Source organism: Leishmania panamensis (assembly GCF_000755165.1).
Source record: "Leishmania panamensis strain MHOM/PA/94/PSC-1 chromosome 35 sequence".
In the NCBI taxonomy this organism is placed as follows: domain Eukaryota; phylum Euglenozoa; class Kinetoplastea; order Trypanosomatida; family Trypanosomatidae; genus Leishmania; species Leishmania panamensis.
This window is the reverse complement of record NC_025882.1, coordinates 685,203-696,399: the sequence shown is the minus strand read 5'-3', so window position 1 is coordinate 696,399 and position 11,197 is coordinate 685,203. Positions and strand designations below refer to the sequence as shown.

The 11,197-nt window shown below is 57.0% G+C and overlaps 3 protein-coding genes across 3 annotated transcripts; all 3 read left to right on the top strand.

Moving 5' to 3' along the window:
- Window positions 1-875: 875 nt before the first annotated feature.
- Window positions 876-3,560, top strand: LPMP_351870 (ras-like small GTPase, putative; the record flags this gene model as incomplete). The annotated part of the gene is made up of 1 exon (XM_010704822.1): window positions 876-3,560. The coding sequence occupies one exon, from the start codon at window positions 876-878 to the stop codon at window positions 3,558-3,560; it is 2,685 nt and encodes an 894-aa protein (XP_010703124.1).
- Window positions 3,561-5,924: 2,364 nt separating this feature from the next.
- Window positions 5,925-8,750, top strand: LPMP_351860 (hypothetical protein; the record flags this gene model as incomplete). The annotated part of the gene is made up of 1 exon (XM_010704821.1): window positions 5,925-8,750. The coding sequence occupies one exon, from the start codon at window positions 5,925-5,927 to the stop codon at window positions 8,748-8,750; it is 2,826 nt and encodes a 941-aa protein (XP_010703123.1).
- A 1,171-nt stretch (window positions 8,751-9,921) lies between these two features.
- Window positions 9,922-11,031, top strand: LPMP_351850 (hypothetical protein; the record flags this gene model as incomplete). Its single annotated transcript, XM_010704820.1, has 1 exon — window positions 9,922-11,031. One exon carries the CDS (start codon window positions 9,922-9,924, stop codon window positions 11,029-11,031), a length of 1,110 nt encoding a protein of 369 aa, XP_010703122.1.
- Between the last annotated feature and the right edge of the window lie 166 nt (window positions 11,032-11,197).

Genomic DNA, 11,197 nt, shown 5'->3' with positions numbered 1-11,197 from the left:
GTTTTTCGTTTTGTCTCTCAGCTGTTGGTTTTTAAGGATTTCTGCCTCCCTGGCTGGCATTAAACAGCCTAGGCCTGCACACAGCGACCGCTCCAGCACGCACCTTTACACGCACTTCTTTTACGCCCAACTCCCTGTATAGGGGGGAAGCTCTCAACCAAACAAAGCAGCTCGTCGTCGTTGCGTGTCGTTATTACCCCCTCTCTCTTCGTGTATGTGCTCCTACTCGTGACATTTCTGCTCTAAAGCGTCCGCAAAGAGTAAAACGGAAGTCTTCACACACAAACGAAACAGAGACGCAGGAGAAGCGCCTCCGTCTCTCCCTCCCTCTCTCTCCGCCGAATTGGCGGTGCCGCGCTTTCTGACCGTCTCCCTCTCTCTTTGGCTCCACTTTTGTGCTCATGCTTGGCGTATTTCACGCATTTTGTGTCTTGTCCCCCCTTTTCTTTCCTCTTTTATTTCTCCGATTCTTCTTGTCCCTCCCCCCTGAGTAACGTGGGATGATTCCGGGGTGTGTAGCTGACGACATCAAACACCACCATTACCCCCCACCCCCACCACTACACATACTGGTGCGATCCTCCTGATTCTCTTTTTATGCTCCTCGCCTAGTGCTTTTAGCAGTGTGGTTGTGTGCTTTGCTTTCTCTGCCTGTGCGACTGCTCACTGATATTGCCTTGACAACAGTCTTCACAGTTTCACACAGCAAGCAACACGCTACGACAGAGGCGCTTGTTTCCTCCACGTACACGAAGACCAGAGGGTGACAGCTACATAAGGCGGAGTCGCAACAAGGAAGGCTTGAGGCAGCCTAGAAGGCGCAATTCAGACAGAGAAGTGATGTGGCGGAGCTTCCTCCGCCGGAAGAAAGAAGAATGACAGCCGATTTTTCCATCTCGTGCAGCACAAATGAAGAGACATTTTTGCCGGTGATTCGTGTAGTAGTGCTCGGGGACGCAAAGGTGGGCAAGACAGCGTTGCTTCGGCAGTACCTCCACCATGAGAGCCCTTCTTCATCAAATAGCATGGGTTCAACGCTGCTCGATTCTTACACGCACGTCGAGTACTGTGGCACGCAGCCATATCGGCTCATATTTACGGATTGCAGCAGCTCCCCGTCCTTTCGCAAGCACCGTGCAGCATATCTGGCCAGGTGCAACTTAGTTATTCTTGTCTACTCGGTGCGTCGTCGTAAGACACTGTTGAATTTGCACCGCTGGATGGAGGAGGTCGTGGAGGCACGTGGCTCCACAGAGCCGGAGCCTGCCTCCACAACCGGCGACTTTACTGAGGTACCCATATTTATTGTAGGGACACACTACGGAGAACAGGGTGCATTGAAGGCGGCGAACCCGGCAAGCACGGACGAAGCGGAAAGCGTCACGGCAGATTGCCTCCATTCCGTCGGCTATTTCATTGACAGAGATAACGCAGAAGCTGAGGTGGGGCTACAGACGAATGCGGCGCAGACACAGAAGGCTCAACAGCATCGGCAGCGACGGAGGGGAAAGGAGAAGCACTTTCCTCTCGTCTTCCAGAACTTCTTCCAAAAACTTTTCAACATCAATGCAGACGACAAGGGCACTGACGCCGCCACCAAGGGGAAGGCGACATCGGCCGGAGTGGCGTCTCATCAGCACCATCAGTCAGCATCTCCTGTACATAGCAACGGTGACCTCCCGCTGCCAACCTCCACTTTGCTGGCCCCGCAGCTCCGAAGCAACATCGCCAATGATAACACCAAGTTGAGCGGCGTCACATCGGCGCTGAGTGTACCCCCCGGCGCATCGGCGCGCTTGCCACTTTTTCAGCTTTCTAACAGAGATGGCAAGGCGGTAAGTATGGCGGTGCGCGCTTCTCTCTCACTACACCTTTGGCTTCAGCGACAGGAGGACAACATTCCGTGGTTATCATTGATGCATACTCCGCTCAGCAGCAGTGCGACTGGCTTGAAGCCAGCAGTTACTGCTCTACAAGTTGCTTCAGTTCAAACAAGCAGCGGCGGTTTAGATGAGGCCACCGGCGTTGCTACTGAGAAGACTACCGAGCGGCTGCCGGTGCCGCCCGTGGCTCTGCACGCGTGCACTATCTCAGCTACCTCGCATACGTCCCACTTTACCGAGTGCTCTACTGCGTCCCTCATGCCGCCCATGGCCGCATTGTACAGTGTCAGCCTCAGTGGCTTCGGCGGCGGTAACAGCAAGTCAGCGAAGAACCCGCCTTTCAGGGAGAGTCCCGGTGGTTCCTGTGTGGTGCAGACGACCGACAGCTCGCTTTTGGCTGTGCAGCAGGCGCCGCAGGTCCCCAACACAACACACCCGCCGCATAAGAAAGCATGCTCCTGCAGTGGGGACGGCGGCAGTGAAGTTGCTGTCGGTGCGGAAAACGAGGTAAATACGACTGGCCAGAAGTCCCACGGCAAAGTCTGTAGCCCGGCCCTTGAGCGCCCCAACGAAGAGACAGGGGATGGACCCCCGCGGCCCTCCCTCGCTAGCTACTCATCGTGTGGAGTGAGAGAGAGAGCGGGTTTGATGCACTGTGACGGCCAGCAGGCACCGCTGCCGAGAACGGCCGAGCTAGCGCTCTCATCTGGGGTAGGTGGCACGGCGGCCTTCGATGCATCGATGCAGGTGAGGAAGCTCATGCCGATGAAGACGGCCGTCTGCTTTTTGCTACCGACCACACACAGCGCAGCAGTGCCTAACACGGTCAGCGGAGAGACCAACGGTGGCGCATCGAATGTGGCTAGTGTGCCAACTGCTTGCTTGCCCAGCAGCGCGCATGATACGGTGGACGGCCATTTCTGGGCCACCTCCGGCCCCATGATGGAAGACGGTGCGTCGCCCGTATCAACGACCCCCGGCGTCGCTACGAGGCCACTCGGAGACACTGTCGCAGGCGGTCGTATCGCTGCCACTTCTCTGCTGCCGACGTCAGGGGTAGAGGGGGCGGTCGCTATGGAGGAAGGTGATATGCCCGGGACTGAGTGCTGCGGCAACCGACCGACAAAGGGGTCTAAGTCTGTCAAGACATTCCCCCTGGAGTGCGAGCCCGATAGTGGCCTCAGCCCGTCTCCTGTGTCACGGCACAATGGTGAAGATGACTGTGCTGGGGGTTCAGCAGTGTGCAGGCAGCCTGTGGACCCCTTAACGTTTCCAGTACCCGCAACCAGTGACTACATCAATGCCCCATTCAGTGCAATGTTGTCCCTGCGAGACGACAGCGTGTCCTCCTCAAGGTCTCAACATGCAAACCTGACCCCAACTGCAGCAGTAACCAATAATGAACCCGCCAACACCGATCCACTGGGGAAGCCAACACGAGATCGAGAGCCTACCAAGCTCTCTCTGCCGCCATCGCGCACGACGGAGAGGCGCAAGCATGCGAAATCGTTGCCACGGCCCCTCCCATCGAAGCGAGGCGGCAAGGCGCGGTCACAAAATACGAAGACCTTTAAGCAGCGAGGCACGTTTGATACTTCGCGCCGCAGACGTGCCAGGCAGCAGGAACAGAAAGAAAAGTTAAGCCACTGCAATGCGGACTTCTGCAACGTCATTTAGGTCGTGTTCTTTCTCCGCCTCCGAGAGGGAATGACTGTTGTGTGCCTCAAGGAGAGCGTGGCGGCTGACACCTCTTCAGCAGATGCTTTCACGTTGCTGGAGCAAATCATTGACTGGCATCCCCGATCTTCTGAAACACATCAACGGCAAGGCCCCCTCTCTCTCCCCCACTCCACACATACCAGATAAATAGCCGTAGACCCCACCAAGGTTTGTGTGCGTTCTTTACCTTTCTCCGCCCCCATGCCTCAGCAGTGTCTCCGCGCATGTGACTTTCCTGTTACCTGTTTTTTTTCCATCTCCTTCTCTCCCTCTGATTGTTGTGCTTCTTTCGTCTCTCTCTCTCTCTCTCTCTCTCTCTCTGCGCGTGCGTGCGTGCATGTGTGTCTCGAGTGTGTCTTGTACGGCAACGCATGTGGAAGTGCGTACGTCTTTCGTTTTGCGGAGTCGAAGAGGACCAAAAAAAACGACGGAGGGAGTGACGTAGGAGGCGGGGGCGAAAAGCCATGGATGGAAAAGGGACTGAGAGGATGGCAAGCACCTTTACACAGATGCATTTGTACTTTTCTTGCTCTACTGCTCGATACTTTCTCACTGGTTCGGAGTGGTGGGTTTGCCCCCTTTCCTTCTCTCGTATTGCTCGTCCCCGTCCACCCTGGAGCGCATACGCGCGCCTCTCCTTTTTTCTTTACGCCCTCCCTCCTGCAGGCATCTTCGCAATTTTGCGTCTCTCGGTATGCTATTTATGCCTTCTACCTCTTTCATTTCTGTTTCTCCATCTTGGCTGAGGTGTTCTCCAGTCTTTCAGCGTTTTTCATCGGTGCTCCCGTCTTTTCTTTCTTGCCCTTTCTCACCGTATGTGTGTGTGTGTGTGTGTTCCACTTATGTCTTGTGTTTCGGTACTTTTTCACACACCCTCTTTCCGTTGCTTTTTTTTCTTCGCTGGTGTTGATCCATGCGTGTTTCCCTCACCTCTGACTGGCGGTGCTGTTGGTTTGCTTTCGACTGTTTTGCACGCACTCACCCCCATTTCTCTCTCTTAATTTTCATCTTCCCCCTTTCTTTCCCCTAAGCCTTCAAATGAATGCTATCATCTGCGTCTCCTTACAGTGGCACTCTTTTCTCTAATTCCCACCGCTTTAGTTGCTGTTGTTTTCGTGCGCTTGTGTGCGTGTGTGTGTGTGTGTGTCTGTGTGTGTGTGTCTGTGTGTGTGTGTCTGTGTGTGTGTGTTTGGCTTTCCATTTGCCTTTCCGTGTCGGTGGACACCATGGCATTCTCTCTCTGTCCTTCTCCTTTCCTTCTCTCCTCTTGCAAGGCCTTTCTCCCTTGGTCGCACTTTTTTACTTTCTTTGTGGTCCCCTTTCCATTCTCTTTGTTGCTTGGGGAATTCTCGGGCGTGCTGCTACCCCTGTTGCTGGCGACTATTCCCACGACTACTGAAGCTGTACTGCTTCGAGTAGAGTACTTATAATGTGTAATCATCGACCTTGTACATCCCTGTTCATGTACAACCAGCGGTTCGTACATGCGTGTGCGTGTGGTGAGGCCCCACTGCGTGTTCGCTCGCTTTCTAGAGTGCGTTGGCAGCGAGTTTCCTAATTGTTCTACTTTGTGTCATTGGGTCGTGCCTGCGTCCTTGGGTGCACCTGCCTGGGCGTGTGGCAGAGGCGGAAGGTCAAGCTGAAGCACTGCAGTTTTCTAAAATGCCGGAAAAGGTCGAGGGCGATATCGGACGACACACAGGGAGATAAGCACCCAGATGCGGCGGGCTACACATTTATTACCACAATTTCTCCATGTATGTTGCACTGCCGAGGCCAGTTGAGATGTTTGCAAGGGATGTGGGTCGTAGGTATATCTTACGTGCTTCTAGCGTTTCTCACCCCCCGTCTCTGGTGCGGACGTGCGTGAGAGTACACACGTGAAGGAAAGAGTAGCGCCAGTGGTGGACTGATGTCGCATCGCTGTTTTCCAGTTCCAATCAGTTTATTGCAACTCTGCTCGTCCTGCCTTTTCACTGTTTCTGTTTTCCGGTCGTCTCTCCATTTGTGCCCCGGCTGCGCCAGAATGCACATGTCGGCAACACACGCGCCCCCCACGCCACTTTCTCACCCCACGACAAGAGAGTAATAGAGCACTGGTGCTCGTGGGTGACGCACCCATTGTCTTTTCCTGCTCGAGGACCGCATCACCCACTCTAGCACACCCACACCAACCTACATGCGTCAGCTTATCAACAACACTCGCCTCCTGAGCATCCAAAGGAGAACGGAAAACGACCGAGATAGCCTGGAAAGCTGCTCGCAAGCGCTCGCTAAACTGTTGAGCAGCTTCAACTTGACTAGTAACACCCCCTTGTGGTAATGCTCACCACGACGGTGTTCCCTGTGGCGTCGTCGCCGCGCTCGCACTCCATGAGCACGTCCATCCCACTCGGTTCGCAGTCAACTAAGATTGACCCGAGCAACCCTTTCCCGGCAGACGGCAAGGTCGGCGCGCAGCACCCTGTCTCGTACTTCACGGTTGCGCTTACCCAACCGGTTCTTGTTGTCATCCGCATGACGGAGAGCAGCACGGCCAGCCGCTGTGCGCTCTTCTTGAGTTGCTCCTGCCCCAAGCCGGACGCGAACAACGCGGCGTGGCGCCTCATCTCCCCTGAGCCAGTTAAGCAAATCGTCCTGCACCCTGCCGACCCTTCCTACCGCGCCGACATGCTGCACATCGCTGTTCACTACCTCGAGCCGAGTGGCCAGTCGCACTTTCAGCTGCGGGTGAGGGTGCAGTCGGAGTTCTTCGCGATGTGGCTGCGAACCGGCGAGGGGACGCGAGCTGCGACCGGTGCTGCAGCGGGGGACTACGTGACTTCCGTCAAGAAAGTACGATCTGCCGGCGTGTCTGCCTCTGGCAAGGTGACGGCGGCCGATGCAGCAGCTGTGCTTGCGGTGCCGATGTTGCGCACGATGCTGGCTGCGCCGGTAGCGCAGACATCGGGCACCATTGCAACCTCGACAGGTGTGCCGTTCACTTCCCTCTACGTTGGCGACTGGCGCGGCGACCAGCGGAGCGGGTTGGGCTTTCAGTACTACGCCGCGCCCGAAGTGATGGTGTCGCAGATGACGCTGACTGGGGGCTACGTGAAGGACTTCGAGCATAGCAGTGCCAGTAACAACAACAGCAGTGACCGCGACGCCACCTGCACCTTCACTTCGCAGCCTGCTGCCGTGGCAGCTGGCGTGCCTGTGGCGCAGCCCTTGATGCTGCTTCGTGCCTTTAGTGAGCGACACAACTTGCCGTGGTCTGCCTGGAGCATTCCTGACACGCTCACCCCGGAAGAACTGGCGCGTATGGGCTTCGGCTTCTGCTTTCCTTCGGCCTCTCGTATGAGAGACGACAACGTCGGGACTGGTTTGACGTCAGACCGCGCGGCCGTGCCGAGCAAAGGTCCAACAGCTTCTAGTCCTACGGGCAGCTCCTCAGGCGCAGGTGCCGCGGCGCTGCCGACAACGTCTCCAACGCCGCCGGTCGCGCCTTACCCCACCGCGGCGGAGGGGATCGCAGCTCTCGGCACCGCCATCGATGCGTTTGTGGTTGCGGAGATCATGAGTGGTGAGGTGGATGCCTGGCAGGTGCTGCCGGTGCAGCCTGGTGTGGAGGTGTACGCAGGCCAGTGGGTAGCGAACCGGAAGGAGGGCAAGGGCGCCTACCAGTGGAGCGACCGCTCCTACGTCGGGGAGTGGGTTGGTGGACGCCGCGAGGGGTATGGTCTGCTTCGTCGGCAAGACGGGAGGTGGTACCGCGGGCAGTGGGAGCGACACGTTCCGCACGGCCGTGGCGAAGCATGCCTCACACCAGGAGGCCTCTTGTACAAGGGAGAGTGGCGAGACGGTCGGCGCCACGGTTTGGGTGCTCTCACATATCCGAATGGCATGACGGTGCATGGGATGTGGGTTGGCGATGAGATGCATCCACGCGTGCACGTCATGTATCACGACGGAGGCACATACGATGGCTTGTGGGATCCAGAGAAGGCGTGCCGGCAGGGGCAAGGCACGTGGACCGACACGCAGGGATGCAAACACACCTACGAGTGGCAGAGTGACATCCGCGTCGGCGCTGGTCAGGAGGCTTACCCGAACGGTGTTCTAATGCATGGCGTTTGGCAAGCAGGCGAGCTAGTCGAGAGCACCTATGTGTTCCCAAACGGAGACCGGCACGTCGGCTCCTTGGATGCGATACTGCACATCCGTGAGGGAGTCGGGACCACAGTCTCAGCGGACGGCGCCTCCGCCTACACAGGCGCATGGCACCAGGACAAACGCAGTGGGCACGGCATGCAGACTGTACAGAAGCCGCCGCGGGCATGCAAGTCGAGCGAGCCCACTGCGAGTCCATGTGTGGAGCGGTACGAGGGGGAGTGGTTCAACGACGTGCGCAGTGGGCAGGGCCGGCTGACAGACGGTGACGACATCTACGAAGGTCAATTCGCGCTCAACTGTCGTGACGGCGTTGGTGTGCAGCACAACACGCGCACCGGATCCTTCTACCAGGGCAACTGGAAGGCGAATCGCCGCTGCGGAGCTGGCACCTACTACAGTGCCACGCAGGGCATGACCTACGAGGGCATCTTTATGCACGACCGCTTGACGGGTCTTGGGACGGCGACGAACACTGCTTTCGCGGAGCAGTACACCGGCAGCTGGTTGGACGGGCTTCAGCACGGTCACGGGTCGCTGCGACTTGCAAACGGGGACGTACTACGCGGCGTGTGGCACCGCGGCGTCCCTGAGGCCACCGCCACTGTGGAATACGTTGAGGCAGCACTGCTAGCGGATGGACCCCATCGCGCCGAGGCAGCCGTGCCACGGTACGTCGGAGGATGGCAGGACGGGGTGCGTGAGGGTACCGGTACGCAAGTTTTCCGTGACGGCAGCGTGTACGAGGGCATGTGGCACGCGAACAAACAACATGGCCACGGTCGCCGCACTACCGCGTCTGGCGAGTCGGTGGAGTGTGAGTGGCGAGGTGGATGCATTCTTGACGGCTGCGTCGGCGTTGCCCGCTTCGCCGACGGGAGCGTTTACCACGGTCACGTGAACGTCGCCGGTGTGCCGCACGGCGCAGGCGTGTTGACGTACGCAGACAGCACCGTCTTTGACGGACAATTTCTTGACGGGATTTATCAGCTTTGAGGTAGTCTTGTGCACACGTACACGCGTGTGTCTGTCTATGTGGACTTGAATGCCTACTGGTGCTGTATACAAGACACTTCCATGTGTAAATTATCGAGAGAGGGAAGGGAAAGGGGCCCCCATTCGCCCCACTTCCCCCCCTTTACTTCGCAAAACTACGTGCTTGGGTAAGGGTCAATGTACATACTTACTACAACTAAAGAAGAGCAGGTGCTTCCCTTCATCCCTCCCCCCTAAAGCTTCTCGTTGTCTTTTACACCCCATGACCTCCCGTGACGCTGCACTGCCCGTCTACATACATGTATGTACCATTTCTTACCCGCATCATCAGCGAGTGAGCTGGGCGAGGGGGACAGGGCAGGCTTTGAGGGCAGTGTGGTGGCGCACGTGCAGAGGCGCTAGGGAGGCGTCTCTGGGAATGTCGGTGCATGCATGCTGCAGATGGAAGGGTGTCTGTGCACAGTGCGGTACCGCACAGCTGATGCCTTGACACAAACTGTTTGGTTGTGAAGGCTTAAGAACCAGTTTCTGTGAAGCTGTTAGCTGAGCTCAAGGGCTGCGTCTGTGACTTGACAGCAATACTGGCAGCTTCGCACCCACACGAGGGTCGTGTTGTCATCCTGCTGCCTCCTTGGGCGGTTTGCAAAGGGTGTAGCACAGGTGATTGGTGGACTGAGACTTGTCAAGGTGAAGGTGTTCTGATGTCGTATACTGGGGCACTTGTTTCTCAGGCGTGCACAGGCACAAGGCATACATTAGAAGGTTGCTCCGCGTCAACTTATCTCTCCTTTTTTTTGGTCGGACACCTCTCTCTCTTTCTCTGTCGGTGGTGGTCGGTGATATCGCCTACCCCTTCTGTGCGTCTTGCACCTACACGCTGGCCAACCACTCCACTCATTCGCAGCCGTCTCACGACTGTAAAGGGCCTTATCCTGCGTCCAACTCCACAACAATTCAACTTTGAGCAGTGGCAGCAACGCACGGCTCCAATACACAAACATTCACATATTGTTGGTAGACTCCTTAGATTCCTTTCTCAGTTGCGTAGATTTTTCACATTTTCCCCTCAACCCAGGAATACGCCTACACCTTTCTGCATCGCTGGTTTGTACAGTGTTTTCATCTCTTCACACACTACTCTCTCTCTCTCTCTCGCTGCACCTCGCTCTCCATGAGCGGCAGTGCTCGCAGCTTTAGGTCTTCACCAGTGTTCGGCAGCGCTCAAGCTGGTCACAGCGCCACAGCGATCGCCGTCAGGGTGCATTCGGATGAGCGCCTTCTTCCAGGCGCGGTCCAGGCTGCCGCCTCTCCATCTTTGTCGGCAGCCACCTCCTCACCACCCCTCAAAGCATTTTTCTCTGTAAACCCGACCCATACCATCAGCGCGACTGCGATCGGGTCGGAAAATGGTGCTGTAACGCAGCAGCGCTGGCATGCGGACATGCTTGAGGTAAAGGCGTATCTCAATGCGCTGGACGCGGCCCGCGAGGACTGCGCAAATGCGGGCCTCTACCACTTGGCTCAGTTGTGCATGCAACGCATGGAGAAGACCATTCGCCTGCTCGCCAAGCGAATCGCCAAGGAGGGGAACGCCGTGGCGGAGCGCACGCGGCAGGGGTTGAATGACCGTCAGCGGCTGCAGCAGTTGAACCTCCGCAAGCGCTGGAAGGCGAAGGTGTTGGCGCACCAGCAGAATGCCTCAACGATGCTAGCGGCTGCGGAGCAGCATCATCATGCTGAGCTCATGCAGGCGGGTATGTGCAAACATGAGGAACTGCGCAGCACAAGCGCAGATCATTCCATAGGGTTTTCCTGGTCATCTGAAGTACAGCACCTGCAAAGTGAACTTCAGCTGTACGTGAGGCAGCATCGCTATCGTGAAGCGGAGCGGGTGCAGGCTCAGCTAAGCCGACTTGAAAGGCAAGAGCGCCAAGCGCAGCAGCGGAACGTCACCCAGCACCATGCGCAGCGGCTGCAAGCGATGCGAGTGGAACAGGCAGCGCAGCTGGCCAGTATGAAGGCAATGCACCAACAAGAGAAGCAGGAGATGTTTCACGCTGGCCGAGTAGAGCTGGATGCCATGATCCGGCAACACGCGGTTTCCCTACAAGCAGTGGAGGAACGACGTCTGTTTCTCCACGAAAGCGCTCAGGCGATTTTGAAGTCGTACGACAACGCCGACGCGTTGGACCCGCGGGCAACGGGGCTAAAGCTGATACGGCTGTCACAGCTACTGTGGACATTTCCCAAGGTGCAGCAGTCGAGTGAGCATGGTGAATGAGGAGTTGTGCAGCACACCCTGGAGTTGCAAAAAAAAAAAAACAAAAAGACTTGTGGCACTCATAGTGTTCTTGACGGAGGTGGGATGGCGCAGATGGAGGGATGTGCTTTGCACTGCTGAGCGATGCTGATGGGTTCTCAGCAGTGCCTACTTACCGCTTCCTGCC